Source organism: Monopterus albus, unplaced genomic scaffold (assembly GCF_001952655.1).
Source record: "Monopterus albus unplaced genomic scaffold, M_albus_1.0 scaffold39.1, whole genome shotgun sequence".
NCBI classification, from domain to species: domain Eukaryota; kingdom Metazoa; phylum Chordata; class Actinopteri; order Synbranchiformes; family Synbranchidae; genus Monopterus; species Monopterus albus.
In genome coordinates, this window is record NW_018127919.1 from 1,903,062 (window position 1) to 1,920,372 (window position 17,311).

The 17,311-nt window shown below is 41.7% G+C and overlaps 1 protein-coding gene across 1 annotated transcript; it reads right to left on the bottom strand.

The window, feature by feature from the left end:
• Positions 1-3,233: 3,233 nt before the first annotated feature.
• nyap1 (neuronal tyrosine phosphorylated phosphoinositide-3-kinase adaptor 1) lies at positions 3,234-16,294 on the bottom strand. The gene is made up of 7 exons (XM_020598862.1): positions 16,252-16,294; positions 12,973-13,337; positions 7,406-7,773; positions 5,562-7,334; positions 5,223-5,465; positions 3,996-4,102; positions 3,234-3,434 (listed from the first exon to the last, which is right to left on the bottom strand). The coding sequence occupies exons 2-7, from the start codon at positions 12,981-12,983 to the stop codon at positions 3,234-3,236; spliced, it is 2,703 nt and encodes a 900-aa protein (XP_020454518.1). The 5' UTR covers positions 12,984-13,337; positions 16,252-16,294.
• Positions 16,295-17,311: the final 1,017 nt, after the last annotated feature.

Sequence of the window (17,311 nt, forward strand, 5' to 3'; positions counted from 1 at the left end):
CCACAGGCACCCCCGCCCTCCCAGACCCCCCGAAGGTGGTCCCCACCTCCTCCTCTAGCCTGGCCAATCATCTACACCGCGTCCTTCTTCCTCACGGTCACGGTATGAACGACAACCGGCAAAGCGAATCGCGTGGTGGCTCAGGGCAACACGTTATAATCTCCCAAGCTCTTATAGTCATGTCCCCATGCTAAAACCAACAATCTATCTCTCTGATATTTCTATAGGACTATAAATTGTCTGTTATTCAATAAAAACTACTATTATAATCTCAGGGACGCTATTAATTTAGATCATGGTTAAGTTTTCCAAGGTCCAGATGTCATAGATGCCTGCTGATGACAGAAATGTTTATCAAATGAGACCCTTTAGATAATAACTTAACCGATTAGAAGATGGTGGATTTTACACTATAACTCATTTGGAAAATTGTAAAACTAGCTGCATATCTGCTTCATCTGACCCGAATGACATTTTAGCAGTGGCAACATATTGAGGTACCACTAGGTGTAGGACAAATTGGAACTTCCGGTTGGCTGATCCCTTGCTACCATTGTAATCCTACAAAGGTTCCCAATATCAATTCAAACTACCGAGGTGGTTTTAGACCTGACGGAATCATCTGAATCAGTATCCAAGTCTTCGTGTGCTATATACTGAAGCCAAGTCATACCAGCAGCAGTAGAGAGTGAAAGTAGCGCCCTCACCTGGAAAATGTGGGTGTTGCAACACTTGCTGCAGACGTGCAGTGGGGACATTATGTCCACTTTGACAGCATCTCCACCATAAAACAAGACGAGGCACGAGAACATGCAAACATTCTGTTTGTTGTGTAAACTTCATTATATAAAATTTATTTTAATGACAATATCAATGCAAATATAGCACTACAGTGATTTCCAAGGTACACCGTTTCTTACCATATCAATATAGTATGGCACTCATATAATGGCCACTGTTTTAGTAGACACACAAAACCAACACCTTCTGTAAACTATTCTGAAAATGGTATCTAGGTTTCCACATCAGTCTGTGAAAAGGAATCATAGTAAGGTCATTACTTGGTATCTGAAATTAAACTGGGCACAATAGTCGGTATCACTGGAACATCTTCAATGTGAGGAATCTCTGCATGCATTGCACTTGCCCATTTCCTTCAACCTGACCTGTGATTCTTCTGAAAAGAGACTCAGTAAACTCAAAAAGCCTCAGTCCTCAAACACGAGCAGGTGGAGCTAAAACAAAAGGCCAAGCAGTGACTCTCAAACATGTAGATAGGTCGCCTTTTCACTGGGAGTACAGTAATGTACAGTTTTGTGCTAGCTATCATAAAACAACAACAACCAGGAGACATTCAAGTGCCTTAATACTGTTACAGAAGGGCTCACTCTTCAAGTTACAAACTTCGATTCATGTGGATTTCAGAAACAAAACAAATATGTAACAATAATCACCATATTAATAATGTTTCCCATGGTATCACCATGTAGTTCAATGAACAACACCTGTAGTTCAAGGTAGCAGCAAAGTATTCAAAACCAGTTGTTGAAATCTGTACACAAATAAAAATGAATGTAGAAAAAAAGACCAATAAAACAATATTAACACAGCTTAAAGGGAATCTTGCATAAATTTAAATAACTGTTGGACAGTGCCTTTCTTTAGAGGGCTCATTATTTATTAGTAGAACTATAAGTAATGCATGAACTGCAGCAGATAAAATACTTAATTCTTTTAGAAAAACTAGTGAACAAAGTTATGTTTATACAGTATATGCTACATAATATGTATTGATTACAAGTATGAAAATGGAAATAATTGCTACATTTTCAATACAGTTGTACATATCTATTTACACTACATTAGGGTTTAATTTCCTCTAAGCATATACCATGTTTTGTGCAGATTGTTCCAGCATTCTGTTTGAGGTGATCAATTCTCACAGTCTTATCAGTTGCACCATATTGTACAGTCTGTGTTGATGGGTGTCAGTGGGTGTTTTTCTGTGTGGAGGAACAATCACTAATGTGCAACTGTGGGTAAAAGCATGAATGATGATGTTTTTGAACCACTGATCTGAATCTACAGTATATTTGACTGGACTGCACACTATGTGTCATCTGTCACACCACCTTTTTAATGATACCCCAAGCAACATATTCATCTTTTTTATATAACCACATGATATTGTCATAGTGAAGATCTTTTATATGTAAAAGTATGACATGATCATCTTTACACTTTTTTTACAGTACTGTATGTCTATTGTGACATGCAGAGAATGACACAGTAAATATGACTTATTCAAGTCTTAGATATGTATGATAGGCTAGTTGACACAAGTTTTTCATTATGTTACTCCAGCATCAGGAGCATATTGCTATAAAATTGCAGAAACATTGACAAAGTAAATTGATTTACATTACAAATAGGCAAACAGATACAGTAGGTAGCTTTTACTCCTCAGCGATTATTTGCATCCACAATGACAATCTATTGATACCAAGACATCTCATATGCATTCACGATTTTCAAGAAACACTTTACTAACTTATCAATGAGTCTTGCCTTTTCGCATCCACAATGTAGTTTCTATGTGTGTTGGAGAAAATACATGATTCTTATGTCTCAAGTAGTCAGGAGGAAATTTGGCAACACCGGTCTCAGAAAACATCCCACCCATTATTGGTTAGTTGGGGTCTTCATCTTAGTAATGGTGTTTTGTGGCAAAGGTCATTGGCAATTACAACACATCAACTTAGTACAGCATACAGAGCAAGTACAAATCAACTGGGTAAGAAATTTATTTAGTCTGATTGTAATAATTCTTTTTCTTCACTTCTAAAGAGTTCATTCTCTGGTAGCCTTGATTACTGTCCTCAGATCAGTTTGTCACACAATTTGAGTGCTAAGCAAATTTCTTCTTCTTTATCAACAGTCTTTTGTTCCTCATCGGTGATTAGCTCACCACAAACCATTTCAAGATTTTTCCAGAGCCCCTCTTATTAATTGTTAAATCATCCCTACCCCTTTGTGTGTTTACTTGCTGGCCTGTCTTTCCACCTCAGATAGCCGTGTCCCACACAACGGCCTGCGGCCTCTGGCAGGGTGGCGTGCCAGTCTTACGAGGCTCAGGTGTCCGTCTCCAGCTAGGGAGGATGGGCATGCTGTCCTGCTTGCACAGGCTTTTGTCAGGGCGCCTGTGGGCCTTGATCTCTTTGCACAGGCAGCGTTTACGCTCGATGACTTCCAGCAGCTTGCCGTCTCTCTGGGTCTGCATTGTGGATGGGGTAGTGCCTCCGCTGACAGGAGACTGTCCCTGTGCCAGCTGGGCAAGCTGCTGGAACTGCAACTGCAGGTGGTGCTGTTGCTGAAGCTGCTGGAGCTGCTGCTTTAACTGGAGCTGACACTTGAGGCTGGGTCAGACCATGCAGCTGAACACAATGCAAAAAGTCAAGCCGATTAGACTATTTAAATCTCTAAATAACCAGAAAGATCACTGTAGTGTTGTAAATAGCCGACAGCCAATCCTAACATGACGGTAAAAACTACAGTTCCTCTGGACAGCCACCAGGATGCAGCGCTGTTTCATCTATTACAGGTTGAGGGAGGGTCAACCAGAGCATGCAGACTGTCTCTGCAGCACACTGGAACTGCGTCAGCACTTGCTATGCAGCCAGAATCTGGGCAAAATGAGCTGCTAGAAAACTGCAGCTTATCTTTCCAAAGCACAGTACAGCATGTTCCCCCATTCTCTCTCCTCTCTCTTTTAGTGATTACATATTAGCCTACGTCATGTACCTTTTAGGGCAGGCCAGAGCCTTATTCTGCTCAGTGGACATATCTACCAGCTATAAATAGGTCTGCAGGAGCACTGTCTCTAGCAGGAGAGGAAGTAATAATGAGAACAATATTAATGTTCACTCCAAAATCTGCTATGAATGATGTTAATAGAGCCTATAGGTATAAGGCTGGGTACTAGACTGTACTTTCACCTGATTCAGGGCGTCTCGTGCTGGTAGACTGCTCTGTCTCTGGACGTCTCCTCCATCCACCTGTCTCACTCCAGCAGCAGAGGAGGAGCGGCCCAGCCGCCCCACTTCTGTGAAGAAACAAATATTACACCGCGTGCCTGCTAATGAGAATGCTGGAATATAACTTTTAATTTTAACACACAGAGCTGTGATTATCTAACTGCACTCATGTGAGTTCAGACAGAGCTTCTGTGCACTGTGTACTCACATTTTATTTTAAGCTACAAGACTCTTATTAAGTACCCTTATACTTGTGAAGCATGGGCCATAAAGCAACACATTTTTATTAATGCAAGTATGCTTGTATCATTCTGTTTCACCCTGGCTATGTTTGACTTACATTACCTTGCAAATTGTTTTCAATTCAGTTTATTGGATAGGAACTCATCATTTAATTTTGTTGGTGATCCTAATCTGCTATCTCCACTTTTCAGCAATTACTGTCTATCCAGACTAAATCAGAATATGATAAAAGACTCAGTTTAAAAGTCTACCACTGAAGTGACAAAAGTAATATAATTACGTAAAACTGCAGTTTAGCTGTTCAGCATTGATGGCACTCTCTGACTGCTTAAAATGTTCCTGTGATATCACTTTGGTTAAAGGCTTATCTGTAGTATAAATTGCACAGAGTCTGTGTGGGTACTGAGCTCATGTAACTACATTTAATTCAGTTCTGAAGTTATTTAAAGACCTGGTTTGTCACAGTGTATACTGTAAACAGTATCAAATGGGACCAGAGCTCATGAATGTGTGTGTTTATAAAGCACTTCTTTTACTGGCTCGGCTTCAAGAAACATATTGCACTGATACTCAAGGTAAATGTTGTCTCTCTGTCTCTAGAGAAAGGAGTTGAGAGCAGAAGCAGTCTGACCAAGAGATAGAGGATCAAGGCTAAGTTTAGAACAGGAGGATGTATGGGAAGAAGAACTGATGGCCTTTTGTGACAGTTGGAGGGGAGGAGAGAACATAGTCTCTGATAGTTACCTTTCTTTTCCTAAACTCTGTGGGTTTGAAGTTGATGTCAGCCAATGGCAAAAACTAAGAAACTGTCCAAGTTTAAGAGCATCACAGCACCGCAAGGCCAGGAGAAAAATTCTCATTTAAATCCACTGATACAGTTCCTTTCTAAATGGGATGTTGTGGGTAGAAACTGATTATGGGCTAGCTTATGAAGTATTTGCCTACCTCCATTTCGACAGGCAGGAAAAGTCTGGCAGGGAAGAGGTAGCCCTACTCTGGGTAGGGCTCTGAATCCTGGGCTGCTATCCACACCGGCCAAGGACTCACTGTGACCAAGGGCTCTGCTGGTGGCACCACTGAAATAGACCGGGATGCCTGAGTGTCCGCCTCGAGACCCCACCCCTAGCTCCTCTTTATCCACCCTTAATAGGGCATCAGCACTGCCATTCCACACACGCCCTTCATCCTCTGAAACAGGGAAGGAACAGAATGCTTATTTCAAAAAGTTAAAACTGTATGTTTTTTTAAATACAGCTGCTGTATTCAAAATGACCTCTGACTTACTCTCTGTCTCTCTGCTCCCATGGCTGAAGGACAGTTTTCTCTGCATAGGCCAGTAAGACACCTCATCTGCAAATAAACTGGCACTGCTGTCCCAGGGCATGAACCCAACTTTTGACTGGAGGGATGTAGATCCTCCATTACTCTTGGATGCCCCCTCACCTACACCGGTAAGACTTGAGGGCTGTTGCAGTGAAGGCGTCTGAGAGCTTCCTCTCAAACTCTCATAAGCTGGCGGTCTCCGGAAGCCACCAGAGGGGTAGGTCCACAGCAGGGGGCTGTCTGAAGAGGGAGGCTTGTATGCTGGTAGGCCATGAGGAGTGTGAGAGCGGAGATGTGGGCGTGAATGAGGACGCTGAGATGAAGATAACGGCGTAGGGGTTGAGCTGGTGCTGCCTTGAGATGTTTGGCTGCTTGTGGGAGTATCCATCTGTAAGGAGTGCGGCCCTCCGTCCCTATCCCTTTCTCTGTCTCTTTCTCTGTCCCTCTCCTTGTCTCTATCTCTGTCCCGGTCTCTTTCTCTGTCCTTGTCTTTCTCCTTGTCTCTGTCTCTACCTCCATCCCTCTCTCTTTCTCGCTCCCTTTCCCTGTCCTTGTCCCTGTCCCTATCCTTCTCCCTCTCTCCTTTATCAGACTTCAAGAGGAAGCTAACTGACTTGCCTTCCTTGCTTGTACTTGAGGTTTGTGTCTGGACTGTGGCCTGGTTTGAAGGGCTCTTGGTTGGAGCAGGGGAGTCTCCTCTCTCAGGCTTACGATAGTGATGGTAATGTGAGGGGCGATGGTGTGGGTGGTGGTGGTGATGGGAGAAAGGAGAGGTGGATTTGGAGGATGGAGGCAGGGGCGTGGAGTGACTCCTGGCTCTAAGTCCAGGAGCAGGACCAAGCTGTGTCTCTCTGCTGTGTTTGTCCTGTTGGGTTGTGCTTCCTCCTGATGACTCCTTTGAGCCTGACAGACACACAGGAACATTAGAAGAAGTTGAGGAGGAGGTGCTGACTTGAGTCGTCACACTGGATGTTTGAGTTCCCATTTTAACAGAAGCAGACCCCTTGTTTTGGACTCCAACCCCGCTGGAGGCCGCTGCGGGCTGGGGAAAGGCAAGCAGTGGGGGCCGGTGCTGTAGAAGATTGGGGAAAGGAGCTGGAATCTTTGTGTTTCCCTCAACCTCGGATTTACTCCCTTGCAGCAGGTAGGGAGTAGGGGCACGTGGGGTGTGTGGACTGGAGGAGAGGACCTGGGGAACAGGGGTGGAGGATGCAGAGGAAGGCAGAGGAGACGAATGAGAAATTGACACGGTAGCTTTGGGTTTGGAGTACGAAGGAGAGGAAGAGGAGGGCCGCGGCAAAGAAGAAGAGCTGCTGGAGGAGGAGGAGGGAGTGACATGGAAGTGTTTAGAGGATTTCAGTTTCTCATGTTTGGGAAGGAAGTGTCTCTGGGACTCTCTGTCCTCTTGCAGCGGGTATTTCATCTCCTCATAGATTGCCTCACTCTGATCTGAGTCAGAATCTGGTGTGGTAGCCACAGGGGTGACAGGGTGGGGGGTGGCCGTCTGGCTGTCTCTGGTGAACACCTGGCCCACCATCTCTATATAGACTGGCTCATCCTCCCCATCTCCTGTCTGAATCTGAGAGTCTGTGGCCTGGAAAGGCAGGGATGTGGCAGAAGGAGGCACACGTGGAGGAAAAGGGTCAAAGGAAAGCTGGGTGCTGGGGCTTCTTTTGGGCTTCAAAGGAGGCACCTTCTTTGCTCCAATCTCTCCAGAGTCAGACTTTTTCATCACTATACAAGGAAAATAATGAAGGTCAGATCATTTTCTCAGTAGAATAAGTACCTGAACACAAATCTCTTACCATTTTTCTTGTCTGAGTGTTTGGCCTGTGAATGAGTGGGTGGAGGAGGTGGTGGTGTCTCAGGAGGTCCTCTGCTGTCAGCGGATGAGGAGCTGAGGCGAGTGCTGGGATGGCGTTTGGGTTTGGCTGGTGGGCAGCGGCCACCGTGTTGGGACTGGGTGTCAGAGTAATCTCCATTCTCTAGGCTCGTATCTCCGGCACCAACAGCATGGCAAGACTGTGAGCGTGGCGCCATGGCAGAGGCACAGGAGTGAGGGGACAGGTCCTGGGAGGCCGGCATGGTCATGAAACCCATCCGGAAGTGTCGGCGGAAAGAAGCCAAATCTCGGACTTTGCCAACAGTAGCTGAGGGGTCATTATTGGTGGAGCTGCAATTTGGGAATGGGATTGGGAAGGTGTGTATGGAAGAAAAATAATGGAGCATATAGAAATCATGGTGAAAAGAAAAACATTCATGTACTGACCACCTCTCTCTTTGGTCTTCAAACATCAGTTTTTCAATAAAGAAATGCCTGTAGGGTTTTTGCTGCAAAATGAAAAGCCCTAGAGGCTCCTCCCTCTTTTACATTCACCAATCTTTTAATCAGAATTACTCCACATATGGTTCCTCTTCAAACATATTCAATTAGGAAATAAATTCATTTGTCAAAAGTACACTTTATGTACACTGTGCTGCCGGAATTCCCTTGTTCTCTATATCCTCCACCCACATCTGTAGCCGGTTCTCACAGTAGCCAGAAGCATTTAATCTGTTACCATGGGAACAGCTGCGATTTTCATGTCATTGATATATGAGCTCCCACAACAATAAATAAAACTGACAAAAAGAAAAATTTGACAGCATATCGCAATGATTTACCAAAATCAAACAACAGTTGAAATTCCACTGCTGCTGCATGGAAGACCACTATATATCCTTTTTCTCATTGGATCTGGATGTCTATGTGGACAAAACTCTATGGTCTTGTTTAGAGGAAAAACATTATTTGAATAATGCGTTTTAAAGGGTCTTTAGGGGGTCTAGAAATGATAAAACCCTAGATTCAAGAACTGCAGACCATAATTTATTAAAATTGATTATTATTATTATTCATTATTTTAAATTATTATTAACAGTAAATCAAAATCAATTCAAATGTGCTAAGTTGGTGACTCGAAGCTGAGCACAGTTCAACCTTAATGTCAGACGTTCAAGTTGATGGCATAAAACCGCCCTGCTAAGTTCACCATAGACTTACAAAATGGCTTCTGTTAACCCTCTGCTTGCCTTGCTTCTGCTTTTTTGAGTTATAGGTACTGCAATGGTGTGCCTTATGATGCGTCTTATCCAGGGGGTGTTGCACTGCTTTAACCCACAGCAACACAAGATAAGTCCCTGGCCTTTAAGCCAACTTGGATCGAACAAGGTTGACTTACTCTCCCTGTACAACAGACTTTTTATATGAACAAGGGAACTGTGAACTTACTGTACTTACACAAAATGTCAGGGGGAGACGGGAAAAAAGCATTCACATCTGTGGTGGAAGTACCATCAAAACGAGTAAAATGATCATAAAGATCATGCAGCACTCCCTTTTAGATCAGCTGTGCTCCTGTTGAGACTGAAGCACAGAAGACGACAACTGGAGCTTATAATTTGTAGTCAACATTGCAACACTGCAGTAGAAGCTGCACTAGGGCTGCTCATCATGGAGAACACAGAGGCTCCTCTTTTCTTCCTCACACGTGAGGTAGCGAGTGTCTGTGCTTGTGTTTGTGGCGCAGCCACAGACTGTGCTTGCATCTGTATGGGTATGTTTGTGCCCTTGAATGCCTGTGGAGATGTACTTGAGACTCCTCACCATCGACACAGATACTACAGGGCCAAATTTAGCCCAGAATGGAGGCTGAGCAGCTCCTTCTAGTAGCTTGGAGAGGACTGTTTTTATTTTCTTTAGGGCAGAAGAAGCTCTGAACATCTCCAAACTGAGACTCAAGTTGTTCAAAAATCTGGACCCTCGCCCTTCACCTATTTAACCCATATTAACTAATACTTAAAGCAGAAATTTAACATTGTGCAAAATATATTTATTGGCTTTCTGTCTGCTTAATATCAAAGTAGTGCCAGCGTTCTGTTAGCTTAGCTTAGCATAAAGACAAAGTAGGAGAAAACTGTTAGCCTGTTGTTATGAAGGCAACAAAATCCACCTACCACCACCTCTAAAGCTATAAATGAAAACACTGTTTCACATTTTTTGAAAAGAAAAACTGGTTTTCAGGTGATTATGTGTGGGGATATTTCTTTGCCAGTTGTAGCGATTACCAGGAGTCCTGGTAACCTCACTGTGACAGCAAGACTCTGGGAATCACTGCTCCTGACCAACAAATAGTCCCATATGTAACATATGAAAAGCAGCTCCCTTCACTGTGCTTCGCCACTGGGCTGCCATTTCCATGTCGTAGTGACCTTTTTACACCATGTAAAGTGCTGTGTGCTCTTCCAAAACAATTTATCCATAGTCCACAAAACATTTTCACTTTACATATATATATATATATATATATAACAGTAAGCTCAAGTGCAAATCTTTATGGTGTAATCCATCCATCCATCTCTCCATCAATTATCTATACCGCTTATTCCTGAACAGGGTTGCGGGGGGGCTGAAGCCAATCCCAGCTGACATTGGGTAAGAGGTGGGGTCCACCCTGGACAGGCTGCCGGGCAATCAAGACATGTAGACTAACATCCACCCACACACACTCCTAGGGGCAATTTAGAGTCACTACTCAACCTAAGCTGCATGTTTTTGAACTGTGGGAGGAAGCCGGAGTAGCCGAAGAGAACTCACGTAGGCACAGGGAGAACATGCAAACTCCATACATAAAGGTCCTGGGTCGGCCGGGACTTGAGCCCGCTGCACTGTCCTTGCTGTAATACAATTTTCTGTCATTGTTAATCTTGAAATTCACATGACTGTCAGTAGATTAAGATTATATAGTCATCCCAATAAGCAGGAGAAAGAAGTGGGGAGAAAAATACATCATTGGTCTTGCCAAACAAATCAAATAAGGTTATCCACTGCTCCTCTGTAACCTTTGGTAGACTTATCTTTGAATAGACTACCCCCTCCTCAGAGCACAAGATATTCCCAGATGCTTTTAAGGCTACAGCGATAAAGCTTTTGCTAAAAAAAAATCTAGTTTAGATAATTCTGCCCCTAGCATCTACTGCCCTATTTCTAAATTACCTTTTGGGGGCAAAGTTTAAGAATGGGTTATGTTTAAACAGCTGAATGAGATAATCTCTGAAAATATTATCTTTGAGAACATCCAATCTGGTTTGAGGGCAAATCAGAGCAGTTAAGTTGTCTCTTGTTAAAGTTTCAAATGAGTTAAGGTTGAGCAGCTGACATTGAGTGTGTAGCTGTCCTCATTTTATTGGACCTTAGTGACATATGTGACACAATACACAACAATTTAATTGACTGCCTTAAGTTATGGGTTGACTATAGTATGATTTTAAACTAATCAGATTTTTTGTCTGTCACCAGAAGAAAATTACATAAAAGGTGAAACTGCCTGGTGGTTTGACTCACCATAATAAAACTTAAGCTTTGTGTACTGATTTTTCTAATAGTGTTGTTGTAGTATTGTTTGCCAGCATTGACCTAGGTATCCCCAAAGCATCTAACAAGCTAAATAAAATGTCCTTTTATGACTTCATCTCAACAATAAACCACAAATATAAGACCACAACAAGATTAATATTCTGTTCACCTTGTCTGTCTGCAACGCAAGAATTATTTTAGACATTGGCCTTAACTTTAGTTGTTTTGTTTTTTGTGGTTGTTTATTCGTTTGTTTATTTATATGACGAGGACTGTGTTCTCTGTTCATGAGGCCAAGCTGATATGATGAGAAACACACTAACATTTATAGCTGCAATAAGTTGGATTCATAACAAAAATGAAGGAGGTCAGATCATCCAGATCAAGCTTCAAAGATCTGGAAATGCTTTGAACCATTCAGTGAGTAGGATGTTAAGGGTAGTTAAGAGTTACAGAACAAATGCCTGTCTTCTGTGGGTTTAAAGGGCTTTTCATGCTTTGAGCTTCATGTCTTCTATGGTCGAGTGATGTAATTTTCATCATCTTCCCTGGTCCGTGAGGGTGTGTGTGGACTCTGAGCAGATGTCCATGTGCCGGCCAAACGTTTGTGTCTGTGAGGATGGTCCAAACAGCAACATCTCCGACTATGCATGTATCACTGTGCTTGGAAAATGTCAGCATATGCGGACAGAAGCCAGACCTTCTCATGAATAGGAACACGTGCGTGTCCCTTGTCTGTGTCTGCATATGCCCCAGGGTATGCGCAAAGTGTGTCTAGTTCTTTATGTGTGCACAAAAGGGACATAACAAGAGTGTGAATCTTAGACGAATTCTCTGTTTATTTCAATGTACTGTAGTTTATGATTCAATAGTGATTCAGGATTCAGGTGGATTCAGGTCAGCGATTTGATACAGCTGGATTAATCTTAGTTCAGATCTGAATTTACATTTACTCAGTGTCACTAAAGGAAATAAAGAGAAATGCAATCTCTCATAATTAACAACAACAACAATAGATCAGTATTCATCAACCATATTTATCTAACCATTTTAACATAATCTCATTTCTAGCCACATAATGTGAGCTCAGCATGAGTAACTAACATTCTGAGAGAGGTAGCAGAATCAAATGTACAGAGAGTAAAAGACATGTGCCATTAAGCAATATACAGCAGCAATTAATATTCTGTTCACCAGTGGATGAATAAAACAAAGAAGATATTGTCAATATATATACAGTACCGGTATTTAAATTGCAAATGTATTTTACAATATAAATTGTGGCTAAATAGAAAAATCATTTTATAAATAACTGAAGGTAAATAAAGGGCAGATTCCATTAATCAGTTTATTAGTACAAATTTAAAAAGTAATGTAAAAAAGGAATTTTCCCCCAGTCTGCATCTTCCAGTTGGTTACACTGTATGTTTACCATGAACTCAGGTCTTATTTTTGGTCTGAATGAATCATTTTTGTAATCTTTAAAAGCTTCAGGGTGCAAATATAAATGGTTATACAGTGTTTCTAAGTCTCTGGGTTCTCCATAAGTAAACAAGTGCAAGGCCAAGCAGGGAAGTTTTGAAGAAATAACCTGTAGTCTGCTCAGCATTTAAGAGTTCTTTTAGATTTCAGCAGTGAAGTGAAGTCATAAAATGTATTTGGGGGAAAGGACGGAGTGTGTGAGTTTTGTAAGGGAAAACATAAAGATTAGGACATGTTTGAATGCTAAGAGACACTGCAGTGTCTTTCTCTAACACTCATGTTAAATTAAAAGGGATTTCCAAGGCTTTGTTGTCTTCTAGATATCTGCATACACAGTCAAAGTGTCAGACTGGTCTTATAATTCTGCGCAAGAATAAAACCTCAGCTGGCAGCAAGGTTTTCCTCCACTAGTCACCACCACTGGGAATTGCCTGTCTGCCTGTATTAATGCCATAAGAAACTGTGTCTATTTTTATAACTCATAATGAAACTCACCTATTTACCATTCTGTATCTGCACGGCACATGCACATCATGAATGTGACTTCTCCCCTGAGGGCCACGAGAACTCAGACTGTCTACTGGTCTCCTTCATAATGCTTCCTTTGCCCCCTCCACCAGTCCTTCTCTCCACACCACCTTTTCCTCACTCCCGCTGGCTCTGCAGTCATCACTGGTCCTGCCCTGTGCGGCTTCATCCCTGACCCTCCTCTGTTCGTAATCATCACCGGTCATGTCCTGCTTCTCACCTCTGCTGCTCTGGCCCTGCTCGGCTCTGCTTTCATCACTCATCATGTCCCGCTGTCCTACTTGCTGCCCTACACCTCCGCTGGCTTGATGCTGCCATGACGTTGATCTCTGCTGCCGACACAAAGGCCTCCAATTACTGCTGCGAGTCAGAAAGCACTGGACCACACTTCTAAACAAGCTGAACCATTGCTTATGATATTCTCCCCCTTCTCTGTGGCACAAATGTAGCCCCATATGCAACACAGAATTTAGTGAATTATAGGTGACATACATAAGATCAAACACCTCCTGTCATGATCTCAACTGTGACTCAGACTGTGATGATGTTACGTTGTTTATAACTGTTTTATAGAATGCTTCAGTTAGTTCTACCGTTATTACTTTTGTTGGTTCTCATTTGTGGGTGTCTTTCAGCATATCTGTGTAGAATGCAGAGGTTATAAATTAGATTTCATTTGGTCCCTGATTCACATAAAGATGTTTATACAAAATGTAATTATCATTATCATCATTATTAGTATTAATGACAACACCAGCACTTAGTCTGTGTTGTTAATTATTATAATTACTTTTCATTTGTGCTGGATGAAGTTCAAAGAAAGGAGCAGGATCTGATACGTCATCAGCTCTTGTAATGGTGGAGAAACTAGAGCCCTGAATGCACAACTTGTCATGTGTACAAAAACAGTGCTGCTGATTGAAGTATTCAGATTCTTAAGTAAGAATACTAGTACAACAATATAAACATCCTCCATTACAAGTGAATGTGTTCAAAATTCTACTTAAGTGAATGCACATAAGCAAAATGTACACAAATTATAAAAAGTAAGTAAAAATGGTGGTCATGACTGTTATATTATTAAGTATGACATTATTAGATTGGTTAACGCTGATGCATAAATGCATGAGCAGCACTTTACCGCTGTAACTGGTCAAGGTTGGGTAATACAGTGGTTCCCATGATTTAACTCCTCCAAATAGTCACACAGACTGTAAATCTGATGGGTCATGACTCTGTAAATTAGGCAGAATGGAGGAACACAAACTTCTGCTAGATACATTTATATTTCAACATTTCTCTAACATTTGAATACTGGATAATTTGATCTTATTGAGTCTCAAAGTGTTATTTAAATAAAACTATGTGAGAGGTTTGGAGGCAAGGTCTTTATTTGGTGGCGCTGATAACTCATCTGAAGTGCAACAAGCAGCCTCAAACACTAATCCTTAACATTGTGTTGTTTTTCTAAAAGTTTTTTTTAATGAAAAATCTTAATTTGAAAAGTAACTAATAACTCTGGCTGTCAGAGAAATGTAGGGGAGAAAAGGTTAGCCTAAATGTCTTTACATACTGTATATTACTTGAGCAAATGTTCTTTCCACCACAGGTTGAGGTTCAAGGCCTGCACTTCCTACTGTTGCTACATGTTATATAAAAACTCGTTACAATTAAGGCTTTCTGATTCACTACTTCTCTGTCAAAAACTGTACAGGACTGTATAGGAGTGTGTGTGCTTGCGTTCTTGTACTTGTTACATAGCGAGGATCAAAAAAGTATTTTTTGCTACAAAGTGAGGACATTTTTGGAAACAGAAGATATTTTGGTGAGTGTCCTCACAAAGAATAAAGTACAAGTATGTACAGGTTGTGTGTGTTGAAATGTACTTTTTGACAGCCTATCTGTCTCAGTCCTCAGTGATATAACAACCACTTTCAGCTTTGAATAACGGTCACTTCATGGGAAAGCTCTTAAAAGAGTGAATGACCCAGATACATATGATATACAGTACATAGCTGTGAATTAAGTGTGAAGTGGTCTTGTTCTACCTTAAAGCTGCTCTACCTAATTTTGTTTCAGCCGCTGGAGGGTCTTGTGAGATTCATAAGAAACTGACACCATAAGCTTTTCCTAACTACTCTTTGCCCCTTCCATCAGATCCTGCCTCCTAGCGACAGCGTACACTACTAATACCTGGTTGCATCAAACTAAAAAGTACAGAGTCTAGTCTGAAGCTAGCATTAGCTGACCAAATTTGGCATTCTAATAAAAAACTCTCGGTTTCTGCTAATAATAATGATAATGAATGCAAAATTCAAATCAAATTTGAGTCATTTGCCTGCTTGTAATGTTCTGCATATCAAAAAGTCTAACTGATGTTAACCTGGGTTTTGCCCTTTCTTTGTCACACTTGGTCTGTGCAAAAAAGTGCAATCTCTTTGGTCTGGCGGCCACTGTTTCAGAATCTTAGCAAACACTCACCATATTGCTCAGCAATTTGATACATGAAAATCATTTATAGAAAGATGGACTGTACGCTTTGATGGAAAGGTGCCAGATACAGCATGTTGCAGGTGAACAGGTTTATCTTATGCCAAATTATTATGGTCTATTACCAAACAAAAGGTCAGAGTCCAAGTCTCTCTGAGTCTCCAACATTCAGGTCATCAGTTCTCAAGTCCAAGTCAAGTCACAAGTTGTGAAAATCTGGACTCGAGTCAGACTCGGGTCTGAGTCCTGGACTTAAGTACTGCAACACTGCATTGACAACTCAGTAGAAAAGATGAGAAAAGAAAAACAACACAAGCAATGTAAGTAGCAGCCTGTCATGGAGGGAGGCAGGATAGTGGTAAGACACCTGTCACATTTTCACTTGATTTATCAAACAATTTGTAAAACCTTAGTTAACACGCTTTAGATTAGATTAGAGTCTTTGGTAAAAGTCATGTAAAAACTAAATAATCACATATGTTACTATATGTTTTAGGACAAATGTGGCAACAACTTTTTTTCTTTTGGCCCCATTTTGCCCTCTGACATTTTGGCTGATGTCTTCATAGTTTCTCATCTACAGAACATCTTAAGTTCACAATGAACTGCTTCTTATTCAGGACTTTTCAGGTGAACCCCTCTGACTCCATGAACTCTGCTTGGAATTAAGATTTTGCTAAGAGGTTTAGAATGCCACTGAACTGAACCCTAATGCAATTCTATATATGCAAAGCTACTGTAAGCTGATCAACTCACCTCTTTTTACTTCCTTCTTGGTCCCTCTGCCTCCAGTCCCAGCTAAAAAAATACAGCGGGTTCATGCCGCTGCGGGGTCGCTCCTCTTCGCAGCCTATTACAGCGCAGTGTAGCCGCTTGCTTTGCCTCTCTATGTCACGCAGGAAATGCTCGACTGCCACATCCTGGGCAGAGCCAGAGCTCATGGTATAGAAGATGACTCGGGAGAAGGGGACGTATGTCACAGGCAGCCTCTTACAACTCACCTAAACAAGAAGCAACAAGGGTAGTGTTTAAGCTCATTAGTTATTAAAAAAAAACATGTTTCAGCTTTCTAGCCTACTAGTAGCTGGCAAGATTGACAGTGACTGCTTTGTGATGTGATGACACATTATAAAAACCAAATAATCAAACTCAAATTACTGGCAGAACTTCAGGGCAGTCATACCTTATCACGGTCACTGTGTCATAGCGAACAACCCTGCCCATTACTCCACCTGACAGTTTTTAAAGCAGAGGTACGGTGATGCATGATGATGGATGCTGCAGTTTTGTTTACCCCAACCTCTAGTGTATCACATGAAACCTATTTATACTTTCATTATCCAGTTATGAATATTTGAGTAAGCATGGTAACTCAGCTGCAGAGCATCTCTGGCTGCAGGCCCTAGGACGGCCTAGCTAAGCCTGTCTGCTGGCCAGAAAGTAATATGGTTTGTCATACTATGTAGCGCATGCACAGCTCACTCTCACCCTATCAGAAGTCTGGCTTGTTGTGGGGCAGATATCTGAGGGCCCAACAGTGTTTTCACTGTTGTGTTTTCACAGTGTTTGGAGAATGTGAGTGTACAACACGGTTGGCTTAGAAAAGTGCAGCTGTCAGCTGGTGCATGTTTCCAGTGGTTTTCCATCAGAAACAGATTTTTAATGCTTTGGTAGTGAATGCTGGAGCATTATCATTGACACTTTTGGTCACTTTACAGTGTAATATACTATTAGTAATTTTACTGGTATTGTTTTAATTAATTAATTTTTCAATTAATTAAATAAAACTATTATAAGAGAAATGGTTTGATACTGT

What these genes read in the sequence shown, in the direction of transcription:
- nyap1 (XM_020598862.1), bottom strand. An exon ending in TGGGAGCAGAGAGACAGAGA is followed by an intron (nt 5,466 to 5,561) that starts GTAAGTCAGAGG and finishes TCCCTGTTTCAG; the next exon opens with AGGATGAAGGGCGTGTGTGG. An exon ending in CACGAGACGCCCTGAATCAG is followed by an intron (nt 3,435 to 3,995) that starts GTGAAAGTACAG and finishes CATTGTGTTCAG; the next exon opens with CTGCATGGTCTGACCCAGCC.